This window comes from Neophocaena asiaeorientalis, unplaced genomic scaffold (assembly GCF_003031525.2).
Source record: "Neophocaena asiaeorientalis asiaeorientalis breed wild unplaced genomic scaffold, Neophocaena_asiaeorientalis_V1.1 scaffold571, whole genome shotgun sequence".
Taxonomy (NCBI): Eukaryota; Metazoa; Chordata; class Mammalia; order Artiodactyla; family Phocoenidae; genus Neophocaena; species Neophocaena asiaeorientalis.
Window position 1 is genome coordinate 1,065,640 of NW_020175669.1, and position 17,985 is coordinate 1,083,624.

The 17,985-nt window shown below is 36.2% G+C and overlaps 1 protein-coding gene across 5 annotated transcripts in view; it reads right to left on the reverse strand.

Moving 5' to 3' along the window:
* The window catches only part of SOX6 (SRY-box transcription factor 6), a 414,778-nt gene that overhangs the window by 188,039 nt on the left and 208,754 nt on the right, over positions 1 to 17,985 (reverse strand). For all 5 annotated transcript variants that reach the window (XM_024731581.1, XM_024731582.1, XM_024731583.1 and 2 more), the window contains exons 5-6: positions 14,686 to 14,858; positions 11,829 to 11,897 (exon numbers count right to left, since the gene is read on the reverse strand). In XM_024731581.1, the coding sequence (XP_024587349.1) occupies positions 11,829 to 11,897; positions 14,686 to 14,858 (242 nt within the window). The remainder of the gene's footprint in view (positions 1 to 11,828; positions 11,898 to 14,685; positions 14,859 to 17,985) is intronic.

The window sequence follows — 17,985 nt, forward strand, 5'->3', positions numbered from 1 at the left end:
AACAGCTTCCTACCCATGTGCACTTTCTTGCTCTCCATCACCTTCTGCTTCTAAGCTCATTCTTCTACCACTATAACCATGTTGATTCCTTCAAACCCCAGCCTCCAGCTACTAAATTGATTATTTGGGAGCCATCATAACATTCAAAATTCTCACCGAAATGCAGGTCGGGGGAAGGAGGGGCTGACAGCCACAGAAATAAAGGTCCTTTAGAACAAACAAATACCTGAAAAAGCAGCCAGAGATCCTTCTTCTCCCAGAAGTTTCAGTTCTCTGATTGTCTCCTTAGACACCATTCAGTTATACTAATCCTAAAGTGCCCTGTATTTAACTAATTCTATACATATTAACAAACAATTTCTGCCACATCCAGCTTTAAAAACGCCAAACTAGGACTTACATCTTTTATTAAATAACAGTACATAAGTTATGTTTTTCCATTTGGGTAACTGGTTCCTGACATCATCACAACTTTTGAAATGGAACAAAAGTTATTGGACAATCAAAAGTAAAATCAGTTTTCTTGGGTTTCCCGCTCTCCCTTTTCCTATGAATAATACAACTAAAGAATGTATAAGGAAGAGCCAACATTTGCGTGGCTGGGAAATGAATGATGTTATTACAGCACAAAACAAGCATGGCCTGTTAGAGTTCCTTAGAATAGTAACTCCACCTTGTCAACATGTTCAAGCAGCAGCCAAGTCAGCCTAGCTGAGAGCTCTTTCCAGCTGCACTAATCTCAGCCACTGGAGAAAACTCATCTGTAGACACTTTAAGATAAAAATCTTCCACTGAAGTGTGTGTTTAACAAAAGTCATGACTGTGACCTGAGGTTGGACTTTACTCTTTATTCTGATCTGTGAATTCCTTAACTTTCATTGTTTACTGTTACAACTTTAATATTTTCTTAATGGATTGGGTGGCAGATAAAATGAATTCATTGTCTCACAGTGAGACATTACACCTTTTGCATCATTTGTTTTCTTTTATTCTGATGAAGTAAAAATATCTGACTCTAACATTAATAACTTTAAGTGGGAGTTACCTTATGTGAATTAAAAATGGTTATGTCAGTATATCCTTTCAAAATTTAAAAGATATTTCCCTGTGCTGTATCAAGTGTCACACAGTATATCAATTTTTATTTCCCATCTCTCAAGTCTGGTATGCATACTGTTTAACTTCTTAAATTCTAAGTATAGACATAATTCACAAAAGCTGGGCAAATGCTTGACTTACAGGAGATGGCATACATAAGATTTATATGAACAACTTTATTTTAAACAAGAAGACTTTTGCATTTTGTGCTGCTACATCGCTAACTTCATCTGTGTATTTAAAAAAAGCTATAAAATAAATTGGAAAGGTTCATTTGCTGTCCCACAGGCATTACTGATCTAACAGAAAAGCCCATTTTAGTGTGAAAAGTAAGAATTTGACCCTATTTTCCAGAATAGAATGCCACATCCCCTTTTAGACATTCTCCAGGCAGCTCTAATTCTTGGTCAACCATTTCTGAGTACCTGATAAACCTTACTGTTCTCTTACTGAGAATTGAAATAGCTCTCATTTGGCAGCCAGAAAAAATTTTTGCTTTCTTTTCCTCTAGATTACCCTGGTGATAATAATTGATTATAGCGCATCCACATTGATTATCCTATATTCACGTCACTAATTTGTGGGTTCTAAATGTGCATATGTATGTAGACATAAACATGCTTACACATGTAGACACAAAATATGTACATGTGCGTTTCTCTCTTTTTTTTTTAATAGCTTTATATTGGAGTATAATTGCTTCACAACACGGTGTTAGTTTCTGTTGCACAACAAAGCAAATCAGCCATATGCATACACATGTCTCCATATCCCCTTCCTCTTGCGTCTCCCTCTCATCCTCCCTATTCCACCCTTCTAGGTCATCGCAAAGCACCGAGCTGATCTCCCTGTTCTATGCTGCTGCTTCCCACCAGCCAACTATCTTACATTTGGTAGTGTATATGTGTTGATGCTACTCTCACTTCGCCCCAGCTTCACCCTCCCACCCCATGTCCTCAAGTCCATTTTCTATGTCTACCTCTTTATTCCTGCCCTGCAACTAGGTTCATCAGAACCTTTTTTTTTTTTTTTTAGATTCCATATATATGTGTTAGCATACGGTATTTGTTTTCTCTTTCTGACATACTTCACTCTGTATGACAGACTCTAGGTCCATCCACCTCACTACAAATAACTCAGTTTCGAACAGCTCATGGAGCTCAATATCAAAAAAACAACCCAATTAAAAAATGGGCAGAAGACCTAAATAGACATTTCACCAAGGAAGATATACAGATGGGCAAGAAGCACATGAAAAGATGCTCAACATCACTAATTATTAGAGAAATGCAAATCAAAACTACAATGAGGTATCATCTCACGCCAGTCAGAATGTCCATTAACAAAAAATCTAGAAACAATAAATGCTGGAAAGGGTGTGGTGAAAAGGGAACCCTCCTACACTTTTGGTGGGTATGTAAATTGATACAACCACTATGGAAAACAGTATGGAGGTTCCTTAAAAAACTAAAAATAGAACTACCATATGACCCAGCAATCCCACTACTGGGCATATACCCTGTTTCTCTTTTAAGGACTCTGAAATTATTCCTATAGCTCGTACATAAGAACGACAACAACAATAATGATAGTGATAGATAAAATGCATTGAGCACTTAGTAGGGTTTTTTAAGATGATGATCTCTAATCCCAGAACTGGTAAGGTACTATCATTATTCATCTTTTAGGAACTAGGAGATGCAGGCTCAGAAACATTAGGTAACTTTTGTCACAGCTAGTAAGTAGCAAAACACGTCACAGAGCTAATAAGTAGTAGAACTGGAATTTAAATCTTGATTTATTTGTCCCTGATACTTGTGCTGCTTCTACAAAAATTTTAAATTACAAACACTCTGAAGCAATGCATTTTATCCTTTTTACCTCCTATTTATATGTACAAATCTAGCTTAAAAGTGCATTCAGATTCATACATTCCTCATATATGTGAAATGTAATCAATTTCACAGAAAAAATAATTTTAAACACCTTAAAAAATGACAGGTTGATGTCCTGGGTCAAAACTCATTCTGTTTAGATAGTGGAAGTCAAAAAGCTTCTGAGTATTTCTTTTCTGAAAGTTTTTGTCTTATTGTGAAAGACTATGCTTCATTTTTATTTTAAATACCTTCTCCCAAAGGCACAAATCTAATGTCAACACATTCCTGTCTTGCCAATATACCCACATGTAAATAAAAATCAAGTTATTAGAAAACTAACTAAATTTATTAAAATTATTTAAACTATGATCCATTATAAGCTTTCTAGCTATTAAGTAAAATAGCTATGACCAAAGTCAAAAGTATATTTCAACTGCTCAAGGATTATTTGTTATGCCCCAACCCTCAGTCCATTTTTATATAGATAGATAGATAGATAGATAGATAGATGAATAGTCCAAACAATTTAGAGTTCACATTTAATCATTTAATCTGCATTACACTATACAGAACAGTTTTTCTTAATCCTGATTGCCTGCTAGAATCATCTAGAGAGTTTTTAACAGTCCCCATGTGGGACTGTACCCCAGACCAATTAAATCGGAACCTCTACAGTGGGACCAAGGCATCAGTATTTTTAAAAGGCTTCCAAGTGATTACAAGGTACAATCAAGGTTGAGAACCACTGGCATCAAATGCTGTCACTCACTGCTCCCTTTTATCAGCTGCAGAAGGTAGCTATAAAAACAGGTATTAACATTAAAGGGGACTGATCCTCAATATAGAGACATATCACTTTTAAGCCCCCAGAAAGTAATATAATTAGCTAAGAAGTTTATATGTAAAAACCAAGAGTCACTCAGCCATAAATACATTTCATACCACATTACAAAAAGATTCCGGTTATGTTCTTTTTATCTCTTTCCTTGTGGGCATGCAGCCACAGTTATAGTAGTCCTGAGATATAAACTGATTCTAATGGGCAATCTTCAATTTTTTTCCATTTAAGGATAAAGAGAATGTGATGAGATTTTAGATGTTAGGTATTATTATCCACATTTTACAAACTGGAAAACTAAAGTGCACTAAGATTTATTCAAATCACAAAAAGGGCACATTGAGATACATCCTGGAATGTTGGAAACAGTACTAGACTAGAAGTCAAAGAAAGTTGGGTTCCACTCATGGCTCTGACAACATGTAGCTTTTTAAACCTGGTCGAGTCTGTTGTCTATGACTCAGTTTCCTTGTATAAAGTAAAGGATTTGGACTAGCGAAAGAGTTCCAAAGAAATTTCAAAGAAAAACAAAAGTGGGGGACTTACACATATTTGGGAACATTTTATTTTACCAACTAAAACTACTGGAAAACAAAGAAACAAAGCACATACCATCTATTATCACCTGTGCTTCATAAAAGGAAAGGACATTTTAATACCAAAAAAGTAGAAAAAATATAATCTCAGGGTTATTTTTAACTCACTATATTGCTGTATGATAGGAATAGCTACCCACCCTACTCCCAATCAGTGAGGGAGAACCACGAGGACCTCTAGAGGATGTGTCCAAGTTTAACATTCTGTGAAAGTAGAAGAATGGAGGGGGAACATTTAACATCTCTCAGTGTAGTGCTCTTTCAAGAGTTTCTTAAAATTCCATCATTAAAGAACTACCTTTATAATTTTGGCCATATCCAAGTACTCAGTTCTTATTTACTTAAAGTTTTATTTAAATTGACTTTTTTTTTTTGGCTTCCCTGGTGGCACAATGGTTGAGAGTCCGCCTGCCGATGCAGGGGACATGGGTTCGTGCCCCGGTCCGGGAGGATCCCACATGCCATGGAGCGGCTGGGCCCGTGAGCCATGGCTGCTGAGCCTGCGCGTCTGGAGCCTGTGCTCCGCAACGGGAGAGGCCACCACAGTGAGAGGCCCACATACCACAAAAAAAAAAAAAAAATTGCCTTTTTTTTTGCTTAAATACATTTATTTCAATAGCACTACCTCAAATAGAAAACCAATAGAAAATCACTTGTCATAATTAGTAGATAACCAGATAATAATGAAAATAAAAGTTTTACTTGATTTTATTTAAATTCTAAGCAAGCACTATTGCCTCCAAAGGCTCTGAGACTAAGATGATCTCTCTGTCTTATAAAGAGAGATTAGCACATCCTAGAAAGGTATTAAAGTGTGCTAACACTAAACTGAGCCCTGAATGTAATCAGAGAGATCAAAGGAAAAACAGAAAAGAGCTGCTTTTTCCTTGGGGAATTGATACATTGTTATGTAATGTCATATGCTGGCACCACCTGGATCAACTGCCCACTGGGCTCCATAGCCTCCTGCCCGTGAAGAGGTAATGCACTCTCTTATTTTCATTAATCCCAGAAGGAAGCAGAGACTTTGGTTTCCCTGCATTTTCAGTATCACTGATTGGAGAGGGAGCTGGGGAGTAAAGTCTGAGAGATAAGCAGTAGATAAGATAGAGGACGGAGGGTCACCAAAGAGGGTTGGGGAAATTGAAGGATAGTGCATGAAAAGCATTGAGATTCACCATCAGGCTCTTGTCAGCTGAATGAGATCTTTGCCATAAGGCCACATTTAGAAAATAAGTAGCAAGCTGATTAATAATTCCATATAGCAGCTCAAAGGACCTGGTCCAGTATCACCTCTTTTTACTTCTAGATCCACTCCAACTTTAATAGTCTAGCGTGATTAACTCATGCAGAGTTTCTAATCCACAGTGATAATTTATATATTTTATCTAAGGCCCTTGCTATTCATGAATTATAGCAGCTTTACCTTTTCTTTCTTTTTTTTTTTTAGCGGTACGTGGGCCTCTCACTGTTGTGGCCTCTCCTGCTGCGGAGCACGGGCTCCGGATGCGCAGGCTCAGCGGCCATGGCTCACGGGCCCAGCCACTCCACGGCATGTGGGATCCTCCCGGACCGGGGCACGAACCCGTGTCCCCTGCATCGGCAGGCGGATTCTCAACCACTGCGCCACCAGGGAAGCCCCCCTATTCTTTATAATTCAGAAACTTCATTATTAAAATGTTAGAAGCAGGCTATACAGCATCTATCATTACTTAAAAAGTTAATTCGATTACATAAAAGAAATAATTAGATTTGCATTTTTATCTTGGTTTTAAACTTCCAAAGAAGATCATAACAGCCTGCCCATGGGCAATTAAAAATGGCATACAGCAGAAAAATAGAGAGGAGAGAGGGTCTGTTTTTCCTGGCTAATTCATGGTTGAAGATAGAATTACAAAATATTTTAAGGGTTTGCTGAAGCTGGGGGCTAATCCTAGACTTCTAAGCTTTGTTTATAACTCTCATTTCATTGCAGGAGAGTATCAGATACATGTACAATGCCAACAAAAGTATCAAATTACTTTCAGTGGGTTTATTTGGTCCTGTTCAGAGGCTGTTGAAAGGAGATCTGTTACCTGATCAATAACACCCGAAAAAGGACTATTTGCTAGAGCCAAAACAGGAGCAGTGTAATTGCTTTTTGTTTATCAATGCTAAATACAATTAACAAAGAGATACAACATATACAACACAAGACAGAGGAACTATGTGAGACTGGCAGGCCCCTTACTTTACTTACTGTTCAGCCAGTTCCAAAGGACAATAAATGCAAGGTCCAGCTCTTAAAATTAGAGGTCATTTAGATACTTAATGATGAAGCATATCTTCAAATATATATCTATTATTATTATGCTGGCAAAAAATTAATTAACCAGGTCATGCAGGCCATGCAGGCTAATGTACAAAGTAATTATTTCTGATCCTTAGACAACTACTTCACATGAAAAGGTAGTCCTTATTCTGCTCAGCAGATACCTGAAATGCCTGTAGTTAATCATACTGAAGGAAACAAAAGGCAAGGTTTATCTCCTTAAAAGGTGAGAGTACATTTCAAATTATTCTGTTTACTAGCTTAAGAACAATCACCTCCCTGCTCATAATATTGATATGTCTACTGGTTACGTAGGAAGAAAGGAGAACACATATTTAACGTTACTCAACCACATGACAAATACACAGAGACACACAAAATACGCAAATAGCACAGATGAATATATTATAATCAAAAAAGAAAACACTATATATGAAAAATACTCACATACTCTAAAGAATAGAGTGAAGCTTCAGTGAAGAGACAAACATTTGGCTGTGTAAATAAGCAGTATGTATTAGAGCATTTAAAAGAGAAAGTTTTCAGATAAGAGAGAGTATCTGCAAAGCAGCAGCAATGGCATTAGTTCAGGCCTTCCACAGGTTGAGTTCACCATCTAATTCATGTATTAAATTGTGAGGGAAGGACAATGAATATTATATACTAATCATAAAGATTAACAAAGAACTGAGCTAAGAATTTCAAGTTTCACAATTTTACCCAAAAAAGGCATACGTATATGAATTGACTAAATCATTGGCTCTGGCCCAGGAGGCCAAGTGCCCAAATAAAATCCCAACCAATCAATCCCTTCTTAAGAGACCATTGTTGTTTGGTCAGTGATGTGAGGCGAGGACACCACCTGTACAGAGGGGTCTAAAGAGATATGAATATTTGGATCACACCATTCATGTCTGAAAAAGTAAGTTTCTCACAGAGATATTTTAATAAGGTGAATTCTCTTGCAAAGATTAAGTTCTAGCAATGAAATGCCATCGTTAAATATGTTCCTACTGACATGCTATCAAAACCAAAGAATGTGGTATATTGTATCCATGAAGAATATCTTTAGATTCAAAAACCATGACATGGTCAAATGAGGTTAGATGAATAAATATATGGACGGATCAAGAAATCAAGATTTATAAAATATTTTCCGGTTTGCTTAGATTAGACTTACATTTAATGTTTGATTAAAATGCTATAAATATGTGTTGATATGCCCAATGGATTCAAACTGAATTTTGTTTCCTAGTCAACATAACTCATAAGTAAAATGCTTCAAAAGATCAGCTAAGATACTATGGTGTGGGAGAAAGAGGAAGAAATTACTAAAGCAGTTATTTGTCCTTTGGAATTATAACATGAGAATCAACATTCCCAAATCCAAGGATCCATATTCCATGATCTATTAGTTTTGCTATCCACAAAGTTGATAAAAACTGTGCTATTTCTGTCTTGGAAATATCAAAAATGTCTATTTTGGGCTCCATATCCAGGGAATTACTTAATATGTAACAAATTAGAGGAATCGCCATTTTCCCCAAAGCACCAACAGAGGGATTTGAATTCACTAAGCAAACAGCCTCCTAAAAGATCTGTTGACATTAAAGAATTTTAATAATCATTTAAAGTTATTAACCTGATTTTTAAATAGTAAAAATTGACTCATCGAAAGTGTAAAAACATTAGTTCACAAAATCATTCATCTTATGGTTTCAACACGGCTTAAAGACCATATATGGTCTCAAAAGTATCCCTTTAAAAATTTAATTAGAATCTACCAAGGCAAAATTACATTAAAATTATATTAAAGGAAAAAATATATAAATGAAATCATTTTTAACTAGAATAAGTTTTGAAGGACTGCAAATAAAATAAGCACGTGGACTTTTACAATACTATCTGTTTTTTTTTTTTTTTGGCAGTACACGGGCCTCTCGCTGTTGTGCCCTCTCCCGTTGCCGAGCACAGGCTCCGGACGCGCAGGCTCAGCAGCCATGACTCACGGGCCCAGCCGCTCCGCGGCATGTGGGATCCTCCCGGACCGGGGCACGAACCCGTGTCCCCTGCATTGGCAGATGGACTCTCAACCACTGCGCCACCAGGGAAGCCCTGCAATACTATCTTAATCATGCCTTTTCCTATCGCTAATGAAAGATCCTGCTTTTCAGTGTGCAAACCACCCAGGTTTTCATTTGTTTCCATTATAACAGACCCAGATGTGTTTGTGTGTGGTTGTTATAAGAAGTTAGACACTCTTCCCTTTCTTTCTAGTACAGCTTGCAAATTTCAAAACAACAGTACTAATTCAGAAGTCAGCATTCTGAACTAGAAGTAAAGAATAATCTTTAAATGTATTATTTAGATCTATGTATCCCACCTGATACTTGGGATCTATGGCCAATTGCCATGGCTTAATCTTGCTGACCATGTTAGCAAATAGGTTCTAGGATACAAGATTTTAAAAGAAGGAAAAAGTTCAAACTTGGGATCTCAAATTGTCGCTGTATTCATTTGTTTTCAGAAGAGAAAGGTTTTGTATTTACTATCTTACTCTGTTTTGTTTTCAAAAGGGAGATTGTTTCATGATAGAAAAATGTTTGAAGCATTTCTTAAATCTCATATTTTGCTCAAATTAAAATTAGTCCAACAACAGTCTCTCTCCTAAATTTGATCACGCCTATGGCTGGTCAAAAAACTTATTTGAAAATACGGTTAACCCATTCCCCTTCCAAAAAAACAACTAAAAGTCTGAATATCAAATACATGCTTTGTAAGTGTCAGAGATTAATATGTTTTGTGCAAGGAGAAGTGTTTTTCAGTATTTGAAAAATTCTTTGAATGGTCTCATGCTCGATAAGATAAATACTGACAAGACATGCAGTGAAGCTGTAGCTCAGGACAGAATAAACTATAAATATAGGTTATTGCCTCCTCTTATTTTTTAAAATATGAATTCCTGTTACAAAGAATCCCATATTTCTAAAATTAATGTAACTATTTTTAATCTCTCTATGATTTTATAATTTATACTGCTGAGATCAAGGTCTGATTAGCTTCAGTTTTTAAAAATTTAAACAATGAGAAATATCTACAAATTTAAAAGCAATTAAACTTCTATTAAAACACTTGAAAAACCAACTTTCTTGTCTTCTCAGATTGAACATTCTGATGAATAATATTTTAAGATCATGACCTATAGTTTCCTGAAAAAGATATCAACTTTATATAGTCAAGTTATAACTATAAAATCATATGTAATCAATAAATGCCTCTAATATTTAATTAAAATACTTTGATTTTGTTGCTATTCATCTGAGATCCTCAGTACAACAGGCAAATGTCAATTAAGACAGCCAGTTCCTGCAAACAACTTTGGACTAAGAAGTGAAATATATTCAAAATAAACAAAGAAGTAAGTAATAAAGAGGTAGTAAAAACATTAATAGTAAGTAACTGATATGAGAACATCTCAGGGAATTTCTTCCATTTCTGCTTTACAAATAGGAGAAACAGAGAGAACTAAATGATCGGGTTAGGTTATTTAACACCTACTGAGTTCTTACAGAGGGATCTAGAGAAAAATGTAGGAAGCCACAGGCTAAAAATCTTGACCTTAGCAGTGGGAGACACACTGAAAATTCTAATAAGGGCAGAACAAGGGAACACCTGGACAGTTATTTAATTAAGGATCTCAGCATGAGTCATGAGATACCAGGATGAGAAATTATTTCAAGATTTAATTATAAAGGCTGACTGTCCCAAATGCCAGAGATATACCGTCTCCTCTATGTTTGGATTCTTTATTTTGAAACATACAGACTTGAGTATGGAATATAGAATCAGAACTAACTAAAACAGCAACAATAACAACAAACACTGGTTAAGACCTCCTAGTAAAGACAGCTGGAAGAAATACCAAATTAGGTACAGGTACTTCTTCAGGCACCAAATTGGTATTTTAAATGCAGTGACTACTACCTGGAACACTAAGTGTGATTACAAAATGAAGCAAAAATCTAAGTTAAAATCACTGGCTTTCATCAGTGAGGTGAAATATGTTATGACTTTATGTAAATGATTTTTTTTTAATATAGGAAGGTGTGATACTAATCTCAAGGAAAGGACTAATATAATTCAGAATATACTGCCCCAACTAGGCTGAATCATAGATCCCAGTGGTTAGAAAATATCTACAGCAACCAAGAGAAACCCAGAGACTGTGGTGGATACATATAACTCTGGGATCACTATTCCTCAGGATTAATCACCAGACAACCAGTTGCTTATTCTAAGGCTTTCTAGAAGTCACACACCTATGTTCCTATTCAAAAATGGAGACCACTTCCCTTACCTATGTCAAAAAGCTGTTAGCTGAATTAACCATCAAATTTCTAAAGGAATGACAGAAATCAGAATTCTTTCCCAGGCCCATGCAATTATGATCTATATATTGTGTTAACTTGCCACAAAAAAAAAGAGAAAAGAAAAGAAAGAAAAGAAAAGGAATTTCTAAAGTGTGTTACAATTATTCAAGAACAAGTTTTTCTTCCTTTCTAGACTATAAACTTCTTGCAGACAGACAATTACTTATTAATCTTTATGTTCTCTTCAGCGCCTAGCAGAAATGCAGTTAATATCTGTTAAAGAACAAATTAATTATTACCAACCTTTTCCTAGGTCATAAGATGCTTCTCATAATTGGCCCAGACAGTCCTAACAAGCAAATAAACATAAGCTTCTACCCATGATACTATTAGATGGTAAAATATAAAGCAGCAGGTAGTTTGTGACAATAAAACTAGCATGTGTATGCTACCTTGGAAACCAGTAGGTTTCCACCAGGTTGTGCTAGGCAAATGGCAGAAGGAAAAAAAGATAAGGTTTATTCTGCTTACGCATCACATCAGAAAAGAATGCTTAGACTACCACCAAGTCAATATTTTCTACATCCACTTATACAATTGTATACAACACCCCTGAAAAACAAACAGCTCTATTGGTGCTGTTTATAAGAGAAGGGTGCATTTGCAGCATTTTAAATTCCATTTTCAAGAAGAAAAGTATCTAAGTATAATCAGACGAGAGTAATAAAATACACTGACCTGGATCTGTTGCTGCAGGAGATTAATTTTGTGCTGCTGTTGCAGAAGTTGCTGCTGTTGTCTTGCAATCTATCAGAAATAAAGTTTCATTAAGTTAAAATGAAATGCTTACACCTTTGCCATTACCTCAGGTACCTCTCCTGGTATTACAAGGATGCTTTACTGTACTTCTACATGAAAGAGTTCCTATAAAATGAGAGAGGCAGAATCAGAAAGTTGGAGAAAAGGAAATATTTCAAACAGGTGCCATCTCTCTGCTTGCCCCTAAATCTTTACCTGTACATGAAAACTACCCCCTTGTATTACATTTGTGAGCAGTTCATCTATATCTGCACTGGTCATCTGGAAAGAATGGGAATTTCAAAATCTCATCCTTGAAGAATAAAAACAGGAAAACTCTGCCTACATTTTTCTAAGGAGCTTAATTTGTATTTAAAAAGTAAAATCTGTACGCAAAGATAGGAAAGAACTTTCTATTACTTATAATATGGCCTACTTTGGTGAAACCTTTTCTACTGTAAAGATTTTCAGAACTGATAACACAAATATTGTCAAGGGAGTGCCAAAAAAATACAGCAAAAGGCAAAAACCTTTATCTTTTTTTGTTGATATAATGTGTAATGTACAAAGCATTTTTAAAAACAAACACAATTTAATATTTATTCACATCCTTTTGAGGGTAATGTGTTAGTTTTACAGTACAGGATCCACATACAAGTTTTGTATTCCCTGCTTGACCCAACAATCAAATTCAACATCTTAGCACATCATCTCATCTGTAAAAAGAAACATTAACTACTTAATGCAAGCCCTACTGAAGACTGAGTCTGCCCCTCAGGAGAGCAGGGAACTTCTGTAGGATAATGGTGTTTACTATAAAATAGGAGTTAGGTGTCAGGCTACTTATTACCTCAAAATCTGAGCTGCTGGAGTTTGAAGCCCATTGGAATGCCCCTTAGTGAGAACACACTCACTGCCAACCTAGGAAGCCAGAGAAAAAAAATGGCCAGAAAGCACTTAGAAGGACTTGGTTTAGTGGTGCCCTATAGGCAAGAGTTATGTTCTTCCTATTTCTTCTATTTCCAAAATATTCTAGAACGGACAATGTTGGAAGTAGAAATGGGTGTGAACCAGCCCTCAGCTGTATACTTCCTGAGTCCTTTTAATATTTTAGCATAGAGTAGAGGGACACACCCAAATCACATTCCTTTCAGCAGAAGATGACAAATAGCAATCTGCCCCCAAATGTGGCTTAATGGCTTCTGGTGATGACTGGTTCATTCTAGAAGTCATGATAAAGCTACCCCTAACGAAGGGTACAGTTTGAGAAATGGGATCACTCCTCCCCAAAGCTTTTTATAAGCAAAATGGAAACAGTGTGTAATCAGTTTGGAAAGGCCCACTCTGCTTATCACCATTCAAATCAGAAATGGACAACTCACTCTACAATTCTAGGTATACATGCTGGATCTCTGAATATTTATTTCCTCTTAGTCATCCAGTGAAACACCACTAGACATCTAATATTGATGGTCCCTCCTAAATGATAAAGTGCCGCATAGAAATGCATCCAAAACACCACAGTGCAATTACTATCATCCACTCTAGATGTATGGGCTTGACACAGTGAAGTATGGTACATAAGCACCATGTGGCTCAAATTCTGAATTTTATTTGCCAATCGGTTGAGCTACATGCTCGCTTCATTGAGCATGACAACCTAGTTTTAAGTGTCATTTAATTTTCATTTTGAAATATAATTACAAAGTGTTCACTGTAAGATATCACTCGTCTGCAAATGTGTCAAGATTAATTTGTGCTAGCTTATTCACAAGTGTCAATAGTTAATTACTGTGTCATCTCTGGATAGCTAAATGACATTCCAACTTCTGATTTTTTACAGTGTTCCTTTATGTTATTTTCCATTAGGGGCTGAGTCCATATTCCTACATGTGGGCAAATATTCAAGCATATAAAATACCAGACGTCACAACTCATTAAAATCAACAGAGCATATATTGCTCTATATACCCCTATAAAATACATTTAACTGAAAAGATAATTCCAGTAATAATGTCAGATTCCTAAAAACTGCACATTAATTTGGGTCTATCTGATCTAAAGCATCAGGGACTACTCTGTAGGATCATTGTTATTAGATTAATGAACTCTTATGAGACAGGAAAAACATTTGGGAAAGTGATTTATTTTTTAAAAGATACACACAAACTTTGCTATTTTTCTCACTTCTAAATCAATGAAGTCAAATTCTTCCATGAGCCATGTGTTAATTTGTTTTTAATGATTTACCTATGCTATAAATAAAGTGACCATATAATTTATCATCCAAACCAGGACAACTTTTGCAAGTGGAAGAGGGGAGTATTAATAATTACTCTGGAACAGACATTAACCAGAGCTATTCTGGAAAAACTGAGACATATGGTCACCCTAGCTTGAACCAGTGAACTGAAAGATTCTCAAAGTTTTTCTAGACCAGGATCCTCCTTTTCTGGATGAGAGAAGAGTAAGGCCCAGAGAGGAGCGATTTACTCGTGGTTAAGCTACATTGGGAATATACGTGATGCCTACATGAACAAGTCTCCCCAAGTAATTAATCAAATCCAAATGTTCTGGAACAATGTTATCATTTCAGTTATGCCCAGTTGCTATGACGCCTTTCTTTGTCCTCCACATATCCCCTCAGTATTCTCGGTGGCCCTGGATTTCCAGAAGGCTTCTTTCTTTCATTCTTTTTTTAGGAAGGCTTATGACAAATAAACCAATCAATGTGATTACTCGCTGAGCTTGGCACATTCCACACCTCCAGTTCATCAGCTCCTTTTGCAGGGCTCACCTGTTCTTGCTGTTGGCGAGCAAGGTCCATTTGCTGCCGTTGTTTCTCAATTTGTGAGGCTGCCAGTTTTTTCTGTTCATCATGCGCTGCGAGGAGCTGCTCCCGTAAACTGATCAGCTGGGTAATCATGGTAGAGAGCTGCCGTTCTTTTTCTGCCAGGCTCTCAGGTGTACCTAAAATGGAAGCGAAAAGATATCTCACAAGTTTGAGACAATTCTGAATGAACTAGGGAAGCAAGTGGGTGGGCAGATTTAGAAAGGGACTACCCTAAGACACTCAAATACCTGGGACAATAACTGGAGGTCACTGTAAGTGCAGGAACTCTATGGAGTAGCAATGGAATGAACGCTAGGGTTAGTCATCACCCCTGCCAAGAGAAAGGACTGTTGCCGATAAAATTCTCGCTCACTCTTCCCTCTTGCTCTTTAAAACAAAACAAAAGAAAACAAAACAGAACAATCTACTCCATTCTCTCCCTTTCACCCCATTCCCCTTCCCTCCCCACCCAAATCTATCTGCTCAAGCTAGTAATCTTATGCTATTTAGTACCAAAGATTAGAAACTATGTGTTGTATTAATATTCTATAATCAACCTCTACCCTCAATGACTGACAGAGGACCTAAGACATAATAGGTGCTTAAATAATGTTACTTAGGAATTTTCTGATCACTGCCCTCATAAAATTTTTCTATTGTGCAAAGATCTGTCTCTGACTCTCAGAAGTCAGGGGTCACTCTTGACCATGGGACGAGTGCTACAGAAAGAAAAAAAAATCTGTCTTGCCTCAGGTAAGAAAGAATTGAAACTGATTTTTTTTTTTGGTGAGGGGATCAAGCTAAAGTTCCCAAGTTCATCCTTAAAGGCAATAATGTTGCTTGGGGGGCTCCCTCACCCCTTTGTCACTCTTCAAAAGGAAAAAACACATTCGAGGTTGAAAAGGTTATGATGTCGCTGCACACCTATGATATGCACTAATGGTGCTAAACAGTCTATTTATGGGCAAATTGCACAGCTCTCCTAAGTAAAGGGTACAGGATCCTTTTGTGAATCTAAATTAGAGCATTTTGCCATAGCATAAGATAAGAATTTCAACACACAACCCACTGTATTTGAGCACACAGGTTTCATTATGAAGAAATGATCTATGCTTTGAAAGCTCAAAGCTTTTCAGAAAGATGCCACCAGCTGTCGTAAGAGATAAAGATTGCCAGTTTTTGTGTGTGTGGAAGAGGAGACTTCCAATCTCCTTATGAAACCCCCCTCACTCCTGCTAGGAAAGCACCAGGACAATTTGAGAAACTGAACGTATTTTAATTAGGAATGGGCCTAGTTTTTGAGTGGGCCCATGGGAAAAGCAAGCCTTCAGGTGATGCTGGCTAGCACTTACTAGTATATGATTCCCACAAGGTAAGGCTGATAAGCTACAATATTTAGAATTACCTTGGTATTCTTAATGCCAATTCAAGTCCTTAAAAATAAATAAATACATAAATAAACTGTCAATATCCCATATCCCTTACACATTTACTGAGCTGAAAAGTGGCCTAAAATAAAAATTAAAAGAAAAATAAGATAGTGAAATGATATTAGAAAATGTACTCCACTGATAAGGAAACAAATACTGCATCAAGGATAGTGACCAGCTGTTCTTTCTAGCTACTGAAAGTGATTTTTTTTTTAATGAGTTTTTATTTCAGCAATAGGAATTTCAGCTTGGTGAAAGAAAGAACTTCTTGATCCAGAAATGTTAAAATACAAAATCAGGTTCTTGGAGGGGATCATAAAAATCTCCTCCAAAGCACAACATGCTCAACTAATATAAATGTTAATGATATATAGAATGAGAAGACATAAAACAAGTATGGAATTTACTTACTCATTTCATTAAATTTTAATTAAAAAAATATTTCTTGAATCTCAGGTACTATATCAAGAACTAAGGATACCGATCCCATACCAAGAAAAAGCAAAGTTCCCTTTCACCTTAATCAAATAATCACACATATAAATGTAAACTACAACTAAATAAGAATTATAAACAGGACAGACATTTGGGGGGAGATTTAACCAAGGTTGGGAGTAACAAGTTAACAGAGTTAACTAGGCAAAGAGTTGGAGGGTGGTCAAGGAGCTTTTCAGTAGGAGAAAACAATATAGGCAAAGGCCCTGTGAGGGGGCAGGTGGTGGTGGAGAGTGTCAGTGTGTTCCAGAAATTAAAAGGTAGTAAAACTTAAATAAGAAAAACAAAGGAGAGTAGAGGACCAAATGAGGCTAGAAAGGTAGGAAAAGGTCACACCATTCAGCTCCTTATAGACCACTGGAAGAACTTCATGTTTATTCTAAGAAAATTTCAAAATCACTAAAGTACTTTAAACAAGAGATGATGTGGGTGTTCTGGCTACAGTGTGGAGAATAGTTTGGAAAGTTATGAGAATAGATAAATGGGGTTTATTACATATACTTTTTGGCAACATTCTGATCTACATGTAATTATCTTGTTATACCTATGTATATGAGGTGAGTTAAGAGAAGACTTACTGGATACTGGGAAAGTTACTGTACCATAATTCTTTGTTAATAAAGAAGAGCATTCATTGGAAATTTTGGGCAAGGACCAATACAAGAGTCAAATTTGGTATTTAGATTCTCCAGTAAAGACTGGAAAATTTTCTCTTCTCTCCCAGGTTAAACTTTGTCTTTTCAAAAATCTTCAATATATTTCCCTTTCTCCTCTGCATAGGAAACAGAGAAGCTGAAGATAACACACAAATGGCTTCTTAGCCTCTTCTGTTCAAGGTGAAGCCAACAGGTCTATAAATGCATTGGTGCTTCCAATACTAATAGACATGTATTTCTGAATTTACAGAATAACACCATTTAACTGAATCTTTTTACAAACCAGCATGACACTCGAGTTGTTTAATTATAAAAATTCAATAACACCTAAATAAGTCTTTCATTGAACTTAAAAGATACATGTTTAAGAAGAAAACAAGCCAGAGATCAGTGTTTAAATTGAAGAGTTGGGTACTCATATAAGGCTGTCATTATCTTTTCCTTAAATTTGAGAAGCACATATATATTTTGAATAGATGTGAGTGGCATGACAAATGCAGTTGGAATGAAATGTAGTAGTAAAACAAATCTAAAATTGCCCTTGAAATGGGAAATACACATATGGATATATATGTATACACACACACACATTAGCCTACACATTTAGAGAATGTAAGCTGTTGTATGGTTTAAATTGATTTCTAGTTAATTTCATCCCCAAGGGACTATATATATATATATAT